At 31.9% G+C, this 23,530-nt stretch overlaps 1 protein-coding gene across 3 annotated transcripts in view; it reads left to right on the forward strand.

The window, feature by feature from the left end:
* LOC115886372 (disheveled-associated activator of morphogenesis 1) overlaps nucleotides 1-23,530 on the forward strand; it is a 138,690-nt gene that overhangs the window by 79,996 nt on the left and 35,164 nt on the right. For all 3 annotated transcript variants that reach the window (XM_030905474.1, XM_030905477.1, XM_030905476.1), the window contains exon 3: nucleotides 9,046-9,174. In XM_030905474.1, the coding sequence (XP_030761334.1) occupies nucleotides 9,046-9,174 (129 nt within the window). The remainder of the gene's footprint in view (nucleotides 1-9,045; nucleotides 9,175-23,530) is intronic.

The following is a 23,530-nucleotide window of genomic DNA, read 5'->3' on the forward strand; positions in this document are numbered from 1 at the left end:
ATAGCGAATAATGCGGCGCGTGCGGGGCGTTCGGTATGGATCAGTGTGCGCGACAAGAAAAAAAAGTGCGATTCGTGCGGCGAGTGCGGCTCTGGTCAATGTGCGCGTACCTTTAGGCGCCAGGCAAGATACAAAAAAATACTACGTGAAAATATCGTGAACGATATTTTCACGATGATATTTCCAGTCCTAATCATCATATAGTACTTTCAAAATCAACCGAGCGTGATTTCGAATGTCTGTCAAAATCTGTGACTTAATAAGGTTAATGTGCGGCCTTAATCCGATCGATTAAGCTGTTGCGTTCAACTTAGAACTAAATTTGTTAGCTTGTAACCGTCTAGTAAAGATTATGTTAAACATTTATTTGGAAACGGTTTTCGAGAGCATCTTTAGGAAACCTGTTATTTTTTTCTTTCGAATGGGCAATTAGCATAATGTATTTAAATGATTCTTAAAATAGTTTCGTGTTAATGGGTTAATTTACACGCGTGCTTAAAAGGTATGGCTATGTTTAAAAATAACATTTGCACCAAATATTTTTGTAAATATTTTTATTCTCAATTTAGTTTGTTATGATTTTTATTTATTTTTATTATTATTTGTACCAAAAATTGATTTAAGGTATTTACTGCTTTAGGTTATATGTTTTAGTTTCTATACTTCTTTATTGATATTATACGAGGGTTGACTAATTTCAATCAACGATACGAGTCTAAAAGAGGTGGCACAGTAGTTTTTGAAATGACAGTCATTGGTAATTTCTGTGATAATCTCTCTATTACTAATCATTAATATACCGGGTGCATCATAAGCGTGGTTCACCCGTATAACTTTTTTATTTTTTCAGATAAAAAAAACAAGATTTGGTATGTTGGTTAGTATATGACAAATTAGAATTGATTGACGTGTTCAATTATTTTTGGTTACTTCCTGTTTCACCCGAAATGACTACAACTTTTGATTTTTAAATGGCACCCTCACCCTCGGTATATATTTTGTTACTTTATTCGATAGAAAAGGACACTCTGAATACAATGACAAATCATATGTCAACCTTTGACATTTTCGAATATGGTTTATTTATCCTAACCGACTCGAAATACCATGACTGTGGTACAAAATTATTCGTAAAAAATGATTTTTCGAAATATGCTAATGAACCACCATCGTCCCGTTTGAAAAATGAGATATGATTAAAAATACGATTTGGACATCTTTTAACTGGTCAGGACAAGGCACTAAAAACATTAGACAATCAAATATATTTTTCCAAGGCTCCTTGATTAAAAATTAGTGTTTTTAACACAGCCTTGGCACCCTAGAATGAAACTTAAAATACAATTTTGTTTTAAGCAAAAATGTCAAAAGTTAAAATATGATATGTCATTCTATTCAAGTGTTATTTTTTATCGAATAAAGTAAAAAATACCGAAGGTGCCAACAGAAAGTGACCAAAAACAATTGCTAATATAGCAAATATCGTTTTTGCATCTGTAAAAATAAAGTTATAGGGATGAGCCACTTTTGAGACGCACACGGTATGCGTACAAACTTGCACGCTTAATTTGTTACCACAGAGTTCAGAATGTAAAGACGAGACAGTCAGACAAAGCAAGTAAATTAGACAAAGACAGAAAAAAACACCGAGTTAAAGGGATACGATTTAATGTCATTTTAAGAAGATTACAAGATTGCCCACGTTTATTCTGATGATATTGTTCTGATATTAAAACACCAAATATTTTGTAAAACAAATTTGTATCATCTGCTTAAAATGTACACTGTGATTTTACTACACTTAGGTAAATTATATCTAGTAAATAATCCTTTTTAGACATATATACATATGTAGATTTGTTTCTCGAAGCGTTTTAATTTTTTTGTATTATATCTTTTAAGAAATTAGTATGTCAATTATTCATAAATAATATGTAGTCTAAAAGATGACATTATGAATGGTCATTTCAAAGGGCGCTGCTATGCTGTTTTTTTTTAATCATACTAGGTATATTTTTTATTCCTATATACCAGTATAATAAAATAACAATAATTTAAAGTAGGTCTTTACTAATACATTCAGTTTTGAGGGAAAAAATATAGCATTAAATTGGTACCTAGTATTTATAAAATGTTATCACTAATAAACTTAGAATAGAATGTCCCTGTTAAAAAATAATATTATGCACATCAAAGAACCAGGTGTTTAATATACGGGAAATACCATGATGCAGGTATGCCAGTAACAGATAATTTGAAACAGTTTCTCTTATTTTTCTGAATAATGATTGGATACCGTTTTAGTATTATAGCGGCTTGTATTATATTTTATGAATAAATACACTAACTGATCTATAGTTCCTTCACTAAGATGCTAACGAAATGAACTCTAGAAGATATATTAGTTTCAATCTATGAGGATAAAACAAGTATAAACATAGAAAAATATAAACACAAGTAGAAAAAAGTTTGTATTGCCCCTAAAACTCAGTTTTGGAGATATTTTACTAATAATAATATGACTAAATAATTTCTGAATGATATTGGAGAGATTTAAGTAGCCTTAAATAATAATAAAAGACTTAAGAAGGTATTTTTTTACTTTATTCGATAGAAAATGGCACTCTGAATAGAACGACATCTCATATGTCAACTTTCGACATTTTCGCATATTGTTTATTTGGAATTGTAAAATAAATTGTGTGTGGTACCAAATTATTCGTAAAAATACTTCTTCCAAATATACCAATGAGCCACTCTCTGTTCCATTTGAAAAAATTGAGAAATTATTAAAAATATGATTTGGGCATCATTTAACCGGCCAGGACAAGACACGAAAAACATTAGACAATCAAATCTATTTTTCCAAGGCTCCTTGACTAAAAATTAGTGTTTTTAACACAGCCATTGCACTCTAGATTGGTTTTAACCAATCTTTAACAGGAAGTGACCGAAAACAATTGAATACGTCAATCAATCCCTAATTTATGTTCTATACTACATACCAAATCTCGTTTTTTTACCTGAAAAAAATTAGACGCACCCGGTATATAAGCACTTGTTTATCTAACAATTAACATAAAATTTGGTCATTAGATAAAGTAAAATTTGTCAATACCTAATATTTGTGTTTTGGTGGCTGTTACCTAATTAACTAAAAAATAAATAATAAAGGATTAAGTATAGTGAAGACATAGTAAGAGATTACTAAAGTGCTTCTAATGACAGATTATCATAGCACGTGGAGGTGATGGCAGAATATATAATTTACCTGTGAATTAAATTGGCAGACACAACTATCACTATCATGGATCCCCTTGTTGTCCAGACCTCAGCCAAAAACACTTAAATTGGTATTTAAAGTAGATTTTAAAATACTTTCAGCCATTTAAAAATGCTTGGGTATTATATATAAAAAAATATTTAGAGTCTTAAATATCTCTTTTCCATTTAAATCTCTGGTAAAACGTGTCCTTGAGATAAACTTAAAATGTTACATCGAGATCTTAGTATTAGCGAAATGCGGCACAATGGTTTCATGAACTAAATATTTCACGAAGCGCTCAAGGTCTCTTTCCTTCGTTTTTGCTATTGTTTAAGACATCCTGTATTACTTCTTTCTTATCGTTTTTGTTTTCCGCTGAATATTTTTCTTCTATATTAAACTAGCTGACCTAACAATGTTATTCTTTCCAAATTTCCTTTTTGTAATTATTTTGTGAATTTTGAAAAATGCCTTTTGGAGATTTATTATCTACGCAAACATCAAATAAAAACGTATCTCTGTGTAGAATTCCAAAACCAGCTTTTCAGTGGAGTTTTTACTTTAATTTTAGTTTTTGATACTCACTTCTATGCCGGAGACACTGTCACCTGTAGGGACTATAATAGTCTCCTATATTTGTATCTCGTTCCAGTTTGCATAGGTTCATGTCAGGATGGGAGGATAGTTCCTCCAATTCTAGTCATGCTTTCCCAAACAGAAAGGATAGCTTTCGATCCAGGGTCTCGCAGATTATATGTTCTGCTGTTTCAGATGGTACACGATCACCATTTGTCTTGTCGAGATACTTGTCGGTAATCCACACTTTATTCGTTATGAGCATTAGCAGTTCCTTTTTTAGTTTTAGCAGTTTTAGAATTAGGTCCTTGGATAAAAGTCTTATACTACGGTATCCAGTTTAATGTAATTAACTCTTACATTTGAGTATTCTCAGTACTGGTTCTGAACTACGATAGGGTTTTGATGACCTTTACCTTGATAGTTCCAGAATAATTTATTTACTTCAGTGGCAGATTCATTATTCAAACATTATTAACGTTTCAGGAGGTAAGTATATATTCTTATTATATTTTGAGACAAAAACTTCTTTTGACAAAGAAAACCGTTTTAATTTTCACTTCTGAGATGCCCGGTGGCGTAAAGGTACACCTCTCGTCTACCAATCTGTAGGTTGTGGGTTCGAATCCTACAGCTGACATTTCATTGGCTGGTTCGAATCCTACATCAGCTGACTATTTTTATTAAAATAAAAATAGTTTGGGTACCTAGGTCGACTCAGCCTGGGGATTCACAATCCTGAGGTAATAATAGGCGGTTGAAGCGTAGTGCTAGCCACATTACCTTCCTTGTATACTGAACGGCTCTAGCATGGCCAGCTGTACCTTGCTACTCCCAAGGCGTAAATTATTATAATTTATATTTCTACAAAAACCGCATACAAGACAATGATTCCTCTTAATGGGCACGTTTTTTATGTTCGTTTCGTTTTGCGGATTTTGCTACAGCAAGATATTTGCATCCTAACTTGAAATTATTATTACAGTTGAGGGTTGGAACCTTTGGTGTTACACAGCAAAATAAAAACACTAAATCACCACAATACATCAAAACACTTTTACTTTTACACTGGACGCGCGTTTCGCTAACCATGTTAGCATCATCAGCAGATGATTATATCACATTAAACTCAAACAACAGTTTATAATCATCTGGTGATGATGCTAACATGGTTAGCGAAACGCGCGTCCAGTGTAAAAGTAAAAGTGTTTTGGTGTATTGTGGTGAGATGGTGTTTTTATTTTGTTGAAATTATTAGGTGTGCTATTTTATTAAAATTGGGTAAGGATTTGACATGGATAAGACGTCAGTTGTAATACTACTGTGTACTACTTTTTACACTACTTGTGTAAAAAGCCTATGAAAAAATGCGGGAGTTGCAACCATAATGACAATAAAAAGCAAGTATAAATGGATAAGACGGATTTTGCTGCAGTAACGTAATTTGTAGTGAATTTTATATAGGAATAGGCGACTTTTGCTGCAATTTGGGAGACTATGTTTATGTAGATTTTAGGGTCCACCATTAATGTATATCATTAGGTCATTTTTTTAAAAAAATAGTTAAGCCGGGTTTTGCAACTTGTCGCCTCGTATCATAGTTGAGGTATAACTCAAGAAAGAGGGAGGCAATAGATGTATAAGATCGCGGTGATTAACTTCTCCCCTCCCATACTATTTACAATTTTAAAATTGACTATGATTTACGTTATGATATTTTTTAGAAAAGGTAAAGAAGCAATAACCATCATGCATAACTATCAATTTCAGATGCCTCACCAATACATTATTAACTATTATGAAAACTTTCTTTTGAGATAATTTGAAAGAGTAAATGAAAGGAAATATTTATCAACATGAACTAAAAAATTAAATCATCCAATTTATATCGAAACACTACCGTCCCTAATAATAGAACCGGCTTATTAATTCACGCTTGATTTTCCTCTCTTGATTAGGCAAATCCTCTTAACCATAATCTTAAAGTGCCTGTCAAAACTACAATACAAATGAAGACATTTATCCAAATATAATCTTCGCAATTTTTTTGCCATCAGCCTAAAAATGTGTTGACAACTTCAATTTCAAACCATTCATAAATTATTTAGCAGATTTTCTATGGTATGCTTTCTCTTGTTAGCTTCGTCTTCGATAGACAGAAAACAGTATCTGAGAGAAGATTGGTCGATAAGTCAGCAAATTGCATATTTAAAATCGCCAGATCTATTAGAATAAATACAGTATGGTATTTTCTTTACACTATGGCTTGTTTAAATTTACCGTATACCATTTGTTTCGTTTTCTAGGTGCTTTACAATTATTTAAACAAATTTGTTGTAGATATTGTAGAAAGTACGGTAATTTTATGGTATTCTTATATGATTACAATTTATTTTCATAATTATACCGGGTCCGTTCCAAAAGTGGCTCACCCCTATAACTTTTTTATTTTTTTCAGAAAAAAAAAACATATTTGTATCTTAGTATATGACATAAATTAGGATTGATAGACGTATTCAGTAGTTTTGGTCACTTCCTGTTTCACTGGAAATTGCTATCTACAAATTTTGATTTTTAAAAGGCACCCTCGGTAGATATCTACTTCATTCGACAGAAAATGACACTCAAAATAGAATGACATATCATAAGTCAACTTTTGACATTTTCGCATATGGTTTATTTGAAGTTGTAACATACGTTAGGACCATAGATAAAAGAAACTAATCTTCTATTAAGATAGATATGAAACTTAATAGTAAAATTTTGGGTCAAAGCGCCCCTCCGTGTTCTTAGTAGAGACTACGTTTAACCCAGCGCCTTCGCCTTTTCTGCTGTAAATATTTTTTATGTTTATATTTGATTTCAGAGGATTTAGTTTTAAAGTTACACTGATATATTAGTATATCAGAGTAACTTTAATAAAACATAAGAATATATACATTTTACAGTTTATTAAATATAAATTTTGACTACAAGGTAGAAAGTAAATCACAATATTTGACAAAACTTATAAGTATACCATTTTTACAGTTAATAAATAATAAAACTATTTCTGACTATGATATTTAAAATTTAGATAGATAGAATATTAAAAAACATACCGGTATTTGCAGACGAAAATCGGGCTTTTTTCACAGAAAAGGTATTTTTAGATGTATCAACAATAATTGTCAAGTTGACAATATACAGGGCTTTTTCTAATTAGTCTAAAAAACTGTGGTGTGATTCCTCATGTCTTCTTAAAACAATTTTTATATAACCATTGGGTCTAAAGTACTTCCTTTCTGATCTACAGGGTGTTAAAAATTAAAAAAAAATCGATATTTTGCTTAACATAAATGGTACACTACTGCTTTTTTAAAGAAAATATATTTTTTCTTGACTGGCCATCCTTTTTCAACAAAATTGATCTTTTGAGTTTTTCTTGTTCATCAAACGGTTGCCGAGAAAAAAATAAATATACTTATTAAGAGCCCGCCTTAAGCCGTTTTCTAACGATTTTTTATTTTTTAGATTAATTAGGAAACACCATATATATGCATATCACAGACAACCAAATAAACTAGTAACCTCTAAAAATGATTTTTCCTACCACTGGCGACGTACCGTGTTTTTAGTGAGTACTAAATTATTTTATCAAAATTTCACCATATAAGTTTCCAGGCAATGGTTAGGACAATATGAATCGAAATACCTACTAAGGTATTAAGGTACCTACTACAATCAATGTATGTGATTGTGTACAAAATTAATACTCTGCCCAAGCAGCATTTGGATGTAGGAACAACGTTGTGTCACGCGACCAAACGTCGGGGCGCAACGTCGGCACAACCTCGTGCCAACCCTAGTCTACACTGGTTTGGAGAATAATTTTTGGGTCGAAACGACGTTGGATACCGACGTTGGCTAGAAGCCTAATTTAGTACAAACTGCAACTTGTTTAAAATCCTAATTCACAGAAATACAAAACTAATATGGCGTCTAAGTCGCGTTTTATCCTAAATTGGGATAATTATAGTAAAAATATTATTTTTATAATTTAGTTAGAGACATATGTCAGATGGCAGTGAAGGAAAACAAAACAAAAGTATTTAAGTGTGGAGGATGTTTGAAGATCATAATTATTGAAACACTTTAACCGACTCTGTAACTCGTTACCCAAGGTAAAAAAGTTAAACGCAAACAACTTTATTGATAAATGTATTGTTTCTACTTTGAAAAATACTAATGGGCCTTAAAATTAAAGAAGTTTTAAAAATTTTCTTGAATTTTTTTTTTATTTTTAGTAAAATGAGAATAATTTATTCGCAGTCGAAAAAATTGCTTCCGCGTGTTTTTTAGGGTCAAATATTTCAAGTTAATGTATTCAAAAAGCAGGAATTGCTATTTTAGGAACGAAACATTTTCTTATTTAACAACATGGCGGCTTTCACTTTGTTGTTTTGGAGATTAAGATGGAGTAGTTCGAGTAGTCGCATACTGGACTAATAAAGTCGCAGTTCGGCCTTAACAGGTAGTATACTAGTCGCAAGATTGCCTAATTTAGTCATCCTAGAGTCTAGCTTGTGCCGCCGTCTATAATCTAAATAAACGAGGGAGTGGATAAACTATCGGTAATATATGTCGATGTATATTTAAATTTAGTTTTATATGTACCTTTCTTATGTCCCATTTTAATTAAGTTTTTGTTTATAAAAACAAACACAGTACTGCCTGACTGAACAGAACAATGAAGTGAAAATTTAAGATTTAAGGTTATGGTTCAATACAGTTGCAAAAAGGTAGTGACTCGACGTCCTACCAACGTAAGAATAAGGAAATCTAAACAACGTTGGAATTAGTAAAACAGACGACGTTTGCATAACGTTGGAATAGGTCCTGAAACTGACGTCGGAAAACTCTATATTGTCCAACGTTGTAACTACGTTGTCCGAATTACCTAAAGATCACTTAAGTAAAAAAGGTTACAAGACAACGTTTATTCGACGCCGCAGAAGCTTCTACTTTGCTGTAGCACTAGTCCAACGTCGGCACAACGTTATAAAAACGTTTAAATTTATTTTAATACCATGGTAGGGAGCTAACTATTTTTTGTAACTAATCCAACGTTGTGTTTAGTAAACATGTGGTCGCAAGTCGTGAAAATGCTACTTGGGTGTTTAGGTATCCGATGATGATACTAATATGGTTCAATTTTCTTTCAGGATGACGAACCACCCGAAATAACATACTGTGTAGTAGAAAATACTGGAACGTTAACACTTCAAGCCATTACCCCCACTCAACCGATGCCATGCCAAGAAGAATTAGATGCCAAATTTGCAGAATTGGTGGTAAGTTTCTTTTAACTAAAGTAATAGGGGAGCTCAAGATGGCTAAAAAGGGGTCCCATTGTATTTGAAAATTTGGAATGTACTCATCCCAAAATCCCCCCCTTGAGCTCCGCTACTAAATATGTAATATGAAATACTAAAAACAGGAGTATGTATCTATACAGTTTTTTAACATTTTAAAACAAATATTTTATTCGGACTAAAACAAGTTTTTATATTTGAACAACTAGAAATAGAAACCAAATATCTATACCTATGTACAGAGATTTTTTTTTAAATTAAAGCAAATTGATATAAGGAAAATGAAATCTGAGAGATATTCTTATATATCCATATAATTTCAAGCTATTCTTGAGCAATAAAATCTACATTATTTTTTCCCACGAATATTGCTCAGAGTAAAATCTATGTAAAAAATAATACTTTCTTTAATCAACGTAGAAAAAACAATAAAGTCGTGTGATTTATGCATTGTATTTCTTGTCATTAAACTATTCGATGATGAATAATGTTTATATGCCAATGTGAAAGTATTAGAAACTGGAACCTTTGTTATTGACTATTATATTTTATAGATTGGTATTTTTCGTTACCCCGTCATCTTCTCCAAACGCGAATGTCTCCAATAAAAAGATAAATTAAAAATAAACTATCTAGAAAATATGCACTTGATGATAAAATGTTTTTTTTTAAATCGTCACTTTGATGAACCATACCACAGAGTCTTCAAAATTCTACACCAAGCTTTCTAAAATAGAAAATAAGTTTATTATAAAAATATTACTTTTTTCTACAAACGTCAAAAAATGACAAGGTTGGCGAATTGATAGCAATGTGCGAAGTGACACTTTTTTTCATTATTATGTTGGATTTATAATTAATTATATTGGATTTTGGAATTTTGATTTTTGGAAGAATAAACAAATAACAAATATCAAACTTAGCACTATAATGCATATTCTAGTTATTATTTACAATATTAACATTAATAGAACAACCATAGTACAAACAAACAAACAAACAAACAACGCTTTATTGTGCAAAAAGCCAAAACAGCTTCATCGACAAAGCACTCACAAACAACAAAATCACAAAAAAATACAAACAACAAAAAATACACAATACAAATAGTACAATTCAAAAAAAATTAAGTCTTTAAAATTACAAAAAGAATATACATGGACAATTTTAGAACAGTACGCAGTAAATAGATATAATTTTAAAGTTATAAAATATTAAATACTTGACCTTTGACCAGTGTGTGAGATGATCAAAATTTTAAAATTCAAAATTGTTCATAATTAAACATCAACAAAAAAGTCGTTTACCGCATATAGGGCTCTCTCAGTAGGTATGATTTTAGAGCTTGCGAAATGCGGGAAAGAATGAAAGCGACTTGATATTCAAAGGCAGATGATTGTACATTTTTTGGCATTGTACAGTATTGAACCTTTAACTAGTTCTGAGCTCGGGGTTGGCAGATAAAGATCGTGCTCTGCATTCCTAAGTGGATAGTTATGAGATGGCCTTTCGGGAATAGCAGATATGTGCTTGTAGATTAAGCAAACGGATTCAAGAATGAATAAAGAAGGAAGAGTCAGTATTTTCAATATTTTAAAGAAATTCTGGCAGTGAGTTCTACTGTTCAGTTCCAATAAATATCGAACTGCTCTCTTTTGAAGTCTGAAAACACGATCAAATTTTGTTGCGCAGCAAGTACCCCAGAATGGAAGGGCATAACGAAGATGTGACTCCAAAAAGGGCATAATAGGCTATTCTAGAGGTTGAGAAGTTAAGTTCCTTAGAAACTGATCTTAGCGCAAAACAGGCAGCGCTTAGTTTCTTTGATAGAGCTTCAACGCGAAAGTCCCATTTTAACGAGTTGTCTACAACAAGTCCTACGAATTTCACAGAGTCCACGACGTCAATAGTGGTATTATTAAGTACAAAATGTTGTATAGTACTTTTATATGAAAAAAGTTTAGTTTTTGATGGGTTGAGGCATAGGAGATTAGAATCGCACCAAGACTTAATGGTGCGTAAGTCACTGGATATAGTATCATATAGTGCCGCAACATCTGGGCCGCTCCAAGTGAAACTAGTATCGTCCGCAAAGAGGCAGATTTTACCGCTAATGTCTAGATTTGCAATGTCGTTGATAAACACCAGAAACAAAATAGGGCCAAGTACTGAACCCTGAGGGACTCCACATTCTATAGGCTTACAAGAAGACATAGACGTATCAATCCTCACAAGCTGCCTTCTTCGAACCAATATTTAATCCCAAACTAGATAGTCCTGATTTTGCTTGAGATATGGGGGTTTTGGGACTTGAGACACTATCCAATTTTGATGTAGAGGTACTTGATCCCAGTATTTGACACTCTAAAATTTTATTAAGGTGCTACGTATTCTCCACGCTCGTATATGGAATGGAAGCTTGGACCCTGACAGATGCTACATCTAAACGCTTGGAAGCCTTTGAAATGTGGTGCTATCGCCGCCGCATGCTCAGGATCTCATACACTTACCATCTCACAAACAACTCCGTGATCCAGAGAATGCAAAAGGAACTAGAAATAGTACATAGTGTGAAAGTGAGAAAAATGGCATACCTTGGGCATGTGATGCGTAATGATAAATACCAACTTATCCAACTGATACTGTAGGGCAAAACAGATAGTAGAAGAGGTCGCCGGGGAACATCATGGCTGAAAAATATTAGACAGTGGACGGGAATGACGACTGTACATTTATTCAGGGCGGCTGTCAATAGGATTATGTGGACCAACATGATTGCCAATATCCATAGAGGATAGGCACTGAAAGAAGAAGAAGAAAATTTTATTTGATATTTGAATTTTATTGTTGATAGAATCCTTGACGTATCCCTCGGTCACTGTCGAAGATTTCCATCCTCCGTGGCGCTTCAAACTAAATATATCACCCCCTGCTTTAGCAAGGAGTGTGGCTGAAGTTCTCCGGAAACAATGCCCAGTGTTTGTAGGCCTCATAATCTGGCAGCTTCAAGTGTTTTGCTATCATGCTAGGCATCTTACCAATAGAATTTATGCCGACCACTTGGTTATCCCATCTCTTATTTTGATATTTTAAAAACAATCTGCGACTGGTAGCATCATTTCTTGGACGAAGAGCTGCGTATTTTCCGTTAATCTCAATATAATGCAAATTTGACACTGTAAAGACTCGGTCTATGTTTGTTTTTGTATCCTACTTTAACAATCAAAATTGAATCTTTATCTTCTATGTTATCAACCGTCATTTTAGTAAGTTCCTCACGGCGGCAAGCACCAGAAATACCAAGTATTAAAACGACCTAATTAAAACGCCCTAAAAGGAAATCGATGACGATGTTCAGTAATAAAAAAACATAAATTCTAAGCTCACACTTTTTTTTTCGAAGCAATAATATAATAATAATAATTTTTAAGGATATCCAGATTTTAATGTGGTTTGCAACTCGTGCGCGACCTACTGACTAATTTTTCATTCAAGGATCGATCACCAAAGTAGCACTTCGCGTACTAGATACAAAAATAACTATTTTATTAGATGGGGACTTAAAAAGTGAACATTTTTTGTATTTAAAGTATTTCAAAAATTTTAATGGTTTTGCTGATACACGCTGTTATTTCATACGATGTACTTAAACAGCCGTTAAACGGTAGCCTACTAAAATGCCGTTAATAGATATTGTGACGTCGTTCATGTCGGCGGAAAGTAATGCCTAACTTTAAGCATTTTGCAAGAGCACCTGTGGGTCAGTGGCTGAGGCTATCGCTTCGTAAGCGAATGGTCCGTGGTTCAAATCTCACGCCGACCAAGACTTTTTTATATTTTTTTTGCTTATAGCGTGCCCAAGTAGCAAAAAGAAATTCTAAAAGGATTGAATTATTTCAAAAAAAACAGTCGAATAGCGTTGTCTTAAGGACTGCTTGATTTTATTAAGCGTTTGGTTTCGACCATTCTGTTTTTAATGAAAGTTGTCATATTAAACTATTTTCTAGTGGTTTTTACAACGTATCCTATAACGCATTAAACGATAATTTCTTTTAGTATGATATAACTCTTAATAAGACAATGCTATATGATAACAAACATATTATTTTATTAGACTCTTATACCCACCATGTAAGAGTTCTATAATATTCATATAACTAGTAGTCACAAGATCATATAATAGTTACTTAAACTTGTCTTATTAAAGTTGTATTACGTTGTATGATATTAATACGTTGTATTACGTTGTATGAGAACGTTTTATTGCGTTAAACTACGGTGCTGTATACAACACAGTTATATAGCCTTATATGATAAGATTGTGATTAACAAAATAAATTCGCTGTAATATCTGCATTATAAAACTGGTAATGTATAATATAACCTCATTTTAATTTAAATGGTATACCTAGTTATTTATTTTGTTATTGTTGTTGTTGCAAAAGTAATATCTACGCATGAGTATAATCAATCACAGCTATTATGAATTCTGGACAAAGTTGGAAAAAACTTAACAAACGCAGTGGTAGTTATAAAGAGCATGTAAGAAAAAACTCCTCGAAATTATGGTAAATAATCCCGAGAATTCCCTAGGTTCTCAAAAGCCAAAATCTCTCGGGTTGTCTGGCTTCTTCAAAGCATTGTTGCCACGTTGGTGTAAAAGTTTTACTGTAGTAATGTTTGTATTGTTTTATTGTTGTTTTTCCAAGTCCTTAGGTTGCCGCTCACTCGTCGGGCACGCATGAAATGCATTGCGTGCATGAATCCATAAAAATCTGATCATGTTTGTTAGTTTAAATACTAATCAAATGAGATTTGGCAACATCTATTTGTCACAAATCTCAATATGTCCAAAATAGTTCTACAGTGCCTGGAAATTCTGCGTAATGATAGATATATCCTATACCGTTTTATTTTACAACAAAGACTTATTTAAGGGATTCATTTATAATAAAATGGTTGCATTATAATTCGCCATGTTTAAGGCAGAATTTTTGTATGGCCTATGGCCGCCATTATATGAAGCAAAATTAAAAAACATCAAAATACATTGTAAAATGTTATTTTTGAGAACTATTTTGTGATAAGATTCCCACATACAGTAATAAAGTGTTTAATTAAATTAAAAACAAGAATTTTTGAAAATTTTATTTTATTTTATTGTTTTAATTTATATGTAAACCTTAATCGAAATTAAAACGCTTTAATTTTTTGCCAAATACATACCTATAATCTACCAGTAAAATTTTCGGCGCAACAAAAATTGTCCCTACTTTTCAAACCCTATTAATGATTTTTTATATTACATATTTGTTGTACCTTCTGGCTCTACCCGCCATTTTCATTGTCGAGTAAGTCTCCTTTTTAACAATCCACATCCTCACAGATTCATTTTACGACATGCTTAAAATATAATTTGCTCCTAATATTCTTCGGTAAAAAATAAAATACTCTTGTACCTCGCTAAATGATCAACTGTGTTTATTGTTCTGTTTCTTAGATAATACACAATAAAACTAGTTATATAATAGTCATATAATGCTGTGTAAAATAGTTGCATAAGAGTTGTATACCTTTTTTATAAAACTTCTATACTACTAAACGGTTGTATAAAAATGGGCCTTTTTTGGTTGTAAAGCTATCATATTACGGTCATGTAGCACGTTATATGAATTGAGGTATCCTATAAAAATTATCACATAGCTGTTTATACAACCTTTATAAAATAAAATTTGCGTGATCTTATTGCATTGGTTTCACTCTTTTTGGTTGGATTGGTTTAGTTATTTGGCGGGTTGGTTAGCGTGATTATTTGGAGGGTGTTAATTCATTGGTTAGTTGGTTATTTGGTGGGGTTGGTTGATTTTTACTAATTTATATGTTTTTTTATATTTTTTATCAGTGTCGAGGTTAGTTGCGTTGGTTAAGTTGATTATTTGGAGGGGTGGATAGCGTTGGTTAGTCCTTATAAAATTCCTATATTTCATAACATCAACGACGTCATACCTATTAACGGCAGTTTAAGTACAGCCTATTTCATATGGCTCTTTCAATATATAGTAAAATACGAAAGAAAAACTAATGAGTGGCTTTGATAAGAATTGACTATTGAAAATGCCATATGAAATATAAAACCGCGAATACAGTATATCTGCTGGATCTGTGTCTATGAAAGGAATGCGGACAAAAAACATTTAAATAAACAGCAAGATATTTTATACGTCGACTTGACGAGTACGTCACCGCAAATCGCTCCGCCCACTCATTTTATTGGCCACTTGCAAATTTGTCGTATTTTTATTGATGGGGCGCGTCGTCTAATTTTTTACGAAAAACATCGAGAGAATATCGTTTCCCCATCATTTCCCCTCTCACGGATACCGCCTAGCTACAGAACGGACAGACGTACTGTATCTGCGAAACCGTTAAAAATTTTGAAAAACTGTAAATATAAAAAATGTTCATTTTTTAATTCTCCATCTATTGAAAAAAAATATACAGACATGCGTACATAAATTACACATTATTAAAATTAAAAATTTCCTGGTAACATAATTATCTAACGTCCTAATATTTCAGAAATGTCATTAATTATTATTACAAATCTGTTCGGTAACCCGTCGATAAATTAACGAACGGCTGTTTGATATATTAAACGCTCATGGAAATTATTTCCGCTGTAACAAATTTATTAAATACCGATTGAAAACTATGCGAAATATTATAGTTTATGTTTAAAATAATTTAATAGCGAGTGGCATATGTTACAGAAAAAATTACGTATTACACAATTTCCTAGTTTCGGTTTTGTATGTCACTTTAATTTAAGATGGCGCAATGCAATTTATGAAGTTAGCAAACTGCAACAGCTGGCCGGTTGAGTTAGTTTTCACCTTAGCAATATTTTTTTGTATACCAAGAACTAATTCTCACACTCAAGAGTACTTATTAATGTATTGCAACAATTATAATTATTGTACTTTGATAATAATTAGTGATTTTAGTGTATTTAGTAGGAAATGCCTAGATGTTTAAATTTCCTGCTACAATACTAGGTACTTTATAATATACAGGATGAGTGTTAAACAAGTGCAATTATTTTTACGGGGAGTATATTTTAACGATATGAGTATCTGAAATACGATTATAAGATTTTTTGCATTTTTTTTTAATTTGCAATTTTTTGAAAAAAAAATGGATTTTTTTTGTTTTTAGTTAGTTAGACATATTCAATAATTATTCTTTTAGGTCACTTTCGGTTTCACCGGAAATTACTACAACTTTTGAGTTTTAAGTAACACCCCTGGTATTTTTTACTTTATTCGATAGAAAATATCACTCTGAATAAAATGACATATCATATGTCAACCTTTGACATTTTCGCATATGGTTTATTTGAAATTATAAAATGCGGTTCATAACGACAATTTGACTCGAAATACCAAGTGTGTGGTATCAAATTATTCGTAAAAATGCTTTTTCCAAATATGCTAACGAGCCACCCTCGTTCCGTTTAAAAAAATTGAGATATGATTAAAAATATGATTTGGGTAACTTTTAACCAGCCAGGACAAAACATTGAAAACATTAGACGCTCAAATATATTTTTCCAAAGCTCCTTGATTAAAAATTAGCGTTTTTAATATAGCCATTGAACTCTAGATTGAAATTTAAAATACAATTTGTTTTTGAGCGAATATGCCAAAAGGTGACATATGATATGTCATTCGATCGAGTGTCATTTTCCATCGAATAAAGTAAAAAAAAATACCGAGGGTGCCATTTAAAAATCAAAAGTTGTAATAATTTCCGGTGAAACAGGAAGTGACCGAAAACAATAATTGAATACGTCAATCAATCCTAATTTATGTCATATACTAGCATACCAAATCTCGTTTTCATAGCATACCTAGCATACCATATCTCTTTCTTATATGAAAAAATTAAAAAAAAAGTTATAGGGGTGAGCCACTTTTGAAACGCACCCGGTATACTAATATAATAATATAAATTCTCAAAATAGTTTGTTGTAACGAGGGTGTCAGACACAAAAAAAATAATAATAAAGTTTTAATTTCTTTTTCGCATTTCACCCTTCCCCTCCATTTTTCTATGGATAATTGGATTCAGGATAAAATACTGTGTATAGTATATTTTATTTTAAAGAACTATGCGATGTTGCCATTCTATTTCTTTTACTAAAATTTTGGTTAAAATCATTATATCCGAAAAGTGGTTAAATAACTGGAGCGAATATAACTTTATTAAAACTTAGGTATCTATATTTTCCTTAATACCAAGGATAACAGAATAAATCCTGGATGAAAAATTTACATGTCCTCTAGAGAACATTTTTATGGCGTCAGTAAAATCGGAATATTTAAAAAATGCTATATCTTTATTTTTATAAATGTAACTCCCTGTATATTATTTTCAGTTTAGATGCACACTTAAATAACGAACATTTTTTGTATTTAAAGTGTTCCTGAATTTCTAGCCGTTTTGCAGATATTCGCTGTATTACATTACATATCGATTGTCACAGTCAGTACCACATATGATTTTGATACGATTTTTCAGAATATATATAATTATTATCTTATAGGCGATATATCAATGCTTTATTACCAAATAAAATATTTTGAATTATTTTTGTGAAAATATTGTAAAAATGCTTTAAAACATAACAATATAATTTTATTAAAAAAATCATACCAGGGCGTGCCTTATGACCCTCGATATGGGGTTTTTAACGAGAAAATACCACACAAAGGATTAGGCGTCTTCTATAAAAAATTACTGTTGAAAGAGCCATATGTAATAAAAACGCAAATATGCGAAACTGTTAAAAATTTAGGACACTCTAAATACAAAAGATGAAAAGAAAGAAAACAGGAAATTGCATTTGAAAAAATTGAGATATAGCATTTTAAATTTTGCGATGTTAGCGACACCAATCAATAAATTTAAACGACTCAGTCAGGATTTTAATATTATTTCCATGTGATCAACACAACGGGTAACATGAACTGCGTGAAATACAGAACCCGAAAGTTCTGATTTCTGCCGTATCGAGCGCTGCTGTCGAAATTTTAAAAATCTACGGACAAGCCAATAAAACAGAATGCAACTTATTTATTAACTCAAAATCTCTAAATAATAACTACGTACATGTTCACCCCATTGTTGTAGAAATTATAATTACCTCTATACTAGTGTATTATATTTGTAATTTCAACGGAGATAAGGGAATAATTGTTTTAAACTGATTTACTTACAAGTGCTAATACAAATTGTAATATCGCGTATCGTTAACAGCATACTGCATTAAATCGGTAATATCTAAAAAATGCTTCGGAGAAAAGAAGTTTCGGAGATACAGGATGTAGAAGTTTTATTTTTATTTCGGTTTTTCCAAATAATTTCTGATGTAACATCAATATTTGGATGAAAATTGGTGTCTGGGAGTTTTTTGACATGAGAAATTGGATTTGGATGTCAATATGACTCCTACTTGTAGAGGGCGCCAGCTACATATTTTTTAATTGGTTTGAAGGGTAATAACTTTTTTGTCTGTACCTGTATAAAACTACTGAATAAAACATATACTTTTACGACGTCTTTTTCTTAAAAAAGGAGTAATAGTTTTCGAGATATTTGGAATCGAAATTATCAACCTGTCATCATTGACATAAATTGAATATGTTGAATAAATAGTTATTAGACTGAAATCATAAATTTGTAATATTTTTGTGCCAAAAGTTCAACAGAAACTGTTTTATCGTTTTTTCGAAGAAAAATGTATGATTAATTTAAAAAAATAAGTTTCCAAATTTATAATTTCAGTCAAATAATATCTACTCAACATGTTAATTTTTGCCAATAATGACATGTATTGACATTTCCATTCTAAATATCTTGATGACGCGACGGTTGCTCGTATCGATTTTTACCAAGATATATTGTTTGTAAAAATTGTAAAAATAACCAAGCCAAGAAAACACAACGCAACTTATTTAACTCACAATCTCTAAATCATAACTACGTACATGTTCACTCCATTGGTGTAGAAATTATAATTACCTTTATACTAGTGTAATATATGTGTAATTTCAACAGAGACAAGGGTAGAATTGTTTTAAACTGATTTACTTACAAGCGTATACAAACTGTAATCTCGCCTAACGTTAATAGCATAGTGCATTAAATCTGCAATATCTACATATAAATATCTCCATTTAATATTAAACGGATATTAACTTTCAGTAATAAGTTAATTCAACGCTTTGTAATTATTTGTTAGAGTTCCCTTATTTAATGGAGTCCGATGTAGAATAAAAGTTCAGAAACAAGTTGTGAGGGGAAGACTTGTTTACATTTTCAGCCACAAAAATATAAAATTAAATCGAGACCAGTTTCGGAATTGCAACTAAGAACGGAAATATTTATCTTTTTTTATGAGTCGGTCACACTGGTTTTCAAAACAAAATTTGAATACGAATTCCATAAAATGGCACTCTCAGAGGATTATTGCTTGGGAATGGCGTTAAACAAAATATTTAAAATACAATTCAGAACGTTTTCAAGAATTTTATGAATTATTTATCAAAATTTATCTATTATACTATTACTTTGTGGAACACTATTAATGCTCAATTTTAAATTCTAAAAAGTTTTTACGGAAAAACTTTTTTACCCGCGCTGGGAGTAAAAATTCATTCTGGCGAGCTAGCCAGACGACCGTGACACACGAGCTACAGTACGTCTGTCCGTTCTGTAGCTACGGGGTATCCGTGAGAGGGGAAACGATATTATCTCGATGTTTTTCGTAAAAAAATAGATAAAATCAAATCCATCAATAAAAATTCAACAAATTTGCAAGTAGCCAATAAAATGAGTGGGCGGAACGATTTGCGGTGACGCACTCGTCAAATCGACGTATAAAATATATTGCTGTTTATTTAAATGTTTTTTCTCCGCATTCCTTTCATAGACACAGATCCAGCAGATGTACTGTAGTGGTAACAAAAAGTGAAGTTGAGACGGGTCTTGGGAGCGTCGTAACTAGGGCCCTTTGTAATCTAGGGTGCTGAAACTCGGAATGTAGAGGGGACTCTCCGAGTTTTCATGATAGTTTGACGACGTTTCGTGCACTGTGAAATTAACGGCGATAAAATCATTCAATTTAAATAAAATTTGGTATGTTAATAGATTGGACCAAGGCCAACTTGACCGCGTATGACACGTGTCACTGTGACAGTTATTTTTGACGTGGATAGGTCATTAATTTAAGCGACGCGACGGTGCACACCATCCCACCCAGCAAAGTTGGGTACGACGCGACGTTTCGTTTGCATATTTACCAGGGTGGGATTAAGGATTTGATATTGAAGAAAATGGTGGATCGATTTTGGCATAATTGGGAACGGGCTACAGGATGACGCCCTGAACGTTTCGAATTGATGCCTCTAAATGAACGAAATCATCAGGATTTTTGTTAATTATTGGTGTATTGGAACCAAACTCGGCACATGGATAGAGGGACTCCACTAGAGTCCTTAGATGGCCAGACGGTCATTTTAGTACAAATTTTTTGAAAATGGATCAAATTATTTATTAATTTTTAATTTTTTACTTTTTCAAAATTTCAAACTACCTTTTCAATCATGTCTTTCAAATCCTTCAATTTAACAGCTGTGAGTAAGAAATTTCACTACAAATATGCGCACATAATGCTCAAACATTTTGTTTATTTTGTAGGTTTCATTTCCAGTGGCGAAAAACCCAGACATTAAAAAATTGTTATATTTTAAATAGTATATTATTCAACGAGCATTATAATGGTGGCTGTTATTCACGCGGATGGAGTTTATGTAATAATAAATCATCCAATTGAATAACAGCCACCATTATAATGCTCGTTGAATAATATACTATTTCAAATATAACAATTTTTTAATGTCTGGGTTTTTCGCCCAAAAAATTTAGATAATATTAATGACGTTTTGAATTAAACTAGGAATTAAAGCAACCACAACAGCGATACAACGCAACGTGACGTGGCATTTCAATGCTTTCATAGCCACCTTTGTTTTTTATTTTGTGCATACAATCGCATTCCAAGTCCGTTTGGATCGAGCACAGCTCTTGTTTGGAGTTTGGATCAAGATATCCATGGAAACGGTGAATAATGAAACCATTATTCACTAATGAATATTATTATTATTTCATAAACTCATGTATAATAATCAAATTATAGACGAGTCGTGGATAAAGAATTTAAAAAAAATATCTGGATACAAAAATTACTTATATTTTTCTTATATTTTTTGCCATTCTTTTATAATTATTCTTAGGAATATATGTACATTCAGATGCAAAAAAATGCAACAGAGAAATTTTTGGTCATATTTAAAGTGTTATATTTTTATTATTTTTAGCTCTATTTTCATGATTTTTTAACAACCTGTATATAATTATATTAACTTTAATTCGTAAACTTAGTTTTTTATAAACTTTTTTTTACCATAACATTAAAACACACTGTGCAATAATTTCGACTGTAAATTTTAATAAAATATAATTTTATGGTCAGAACCATGATTCCTGAGCATTTTGTTTTTGATTCATAATTCATGTCAATACACTGGGTTAATTTTTAAGAGCGAAATGAGCTTGCCACCAACAATTTGCAATTTTTTTCAATTATCATTATTTCTTTTTCAATGTGACGAGAACTGTCCATCATGTTCAACGTTTCGCAAATGCTTGGTAGGAGGGTAAGAGGTCGCAAAGCAGTACCAGCTTTTAGCCATTAAATGAGCTTCTCTTGGTCCTTAAATAAGAATGGGAAAACATAACGCAATATGATATATCCACCCTCAATGACAGTTTGAACGGATGTATACAGGCAGTTATAGCAGCCAAGGGCGGCAATACAAAGTATTAGGGTATTTTTCACAATATTATTTTTGTTTCAATACTTGACTTGAGTATTACAGATGTTTTCATTATTATCGTTAGTTCTGTTATCGTTAGTAATGTTTATTAAACCCCGGATTGTATAGTTAGTCTTTAACGTTTTATTTTTAAATTTAGTATAGAGTATTCAATGCAGTGTAATATGACGTTACGACAATAGTCACCAAACCCATCTCGTCATATTAAAAAATTACATTAAAAGAAATTGCAAAAAAGAGTGTAGTCTGAGTGTAGATTAATAAATAATTTATAAAAGTCTATTAAATTTAATTTATTCTTCAAATTATGATATTTTTGTTCATGATATTTTTCATCGCCGATTTATATTTCCTTTTCAATTCTACTTGAATTTTCTTTGAATATAGTTGATAGAGTCTTAATTAAATTTAGAGAAAATTCCTTTATCTTCATAAACAATACAGCCTTTATTTCACTGAAACAAAAAATCTAAACGCTGAATGTTAAAGGCTGCCGAAGCCGAAGAGGCAACGTGGGAATAAAACAGGGCCGCTTTATCTTCCTCCGATTATAATCTATCAACGGCGGGCGCCATTAGAGAAAACTATTTCTAAATTAGCCTCATCTACAAATAAATCAGTACCTATCGGACTATCGGCATTCGAATCGAGATAGTCGATAAATTGTTTTGTTTAACAGTGGATAGAGAAGAAACAAGAGAGAAAATAAAAGATTATACGGCCAATGGATATCAAGCATCTGCGCTTTTCCGCCAGTTAATAATCACAATTAAGTTGTATAACTACGGCAACGTCTAAGAATAATATCGCTAACGGTTCGGAAGATTTGATGCTGGATGCATTTTGTTTCGCTCGGTTTGGCTTCTTCAGTCAATAACCTGTCGCAGTGGAAAAACTCTGACTGAAGTGACACTATCGCATAATATCAAGAAAGTTCCTTAAAAAAATTTTTCAGAATTTCAAAACTGTTGAAATTCTGCCTTATGGAAGATCTACAAAATAAAATAGTATAGATCATACCAAATAAACTTTTAGTCACGTCATTAAGCTTGATCGGCACAGCGTTGCCCACTTTTACATATTTTCTTTTAATCAAAATATTTTAGGGATCAAAAATAAATTAGTTATAAATATGCAGGGTGAGTTTTCTAAGATGTTCTCTATAGGTAGTCTCGGAAACTACTGGAGATAGAGAGTCGGTTAAATGGGGAAAGAATTACAGTTTTGTGGGGTCATAAATATGCGCCTTTCAGGTTTTTGAAAAAGTTAATGGCTTAGGTACTAGATATTAAAAAAAAACAAATTTCGGCTATTTTAAACATGGCAATTCCATTATAATCTATTTTAGACAAAAAGTTTTCAGACAAAAGTTATTT

Source organism: Sitophilus oryzae, unplaced genomic scaffold, assembly GCF_002938485.1.
Source record: "Sitophilus oryzae breed Bouriz unplaced genomic scaffold, Soryzae_2.0 scaffold_484_pilon_pilon, whole genome shotgun sequence".
NCBI classification, from domain to species: domain Eukaryota; kingdom Metazoa; phylum Arthropoda; class Insecta; order Coleoptera; family Curculionidae; genus Sitophilus; species Sitophilus oryzae.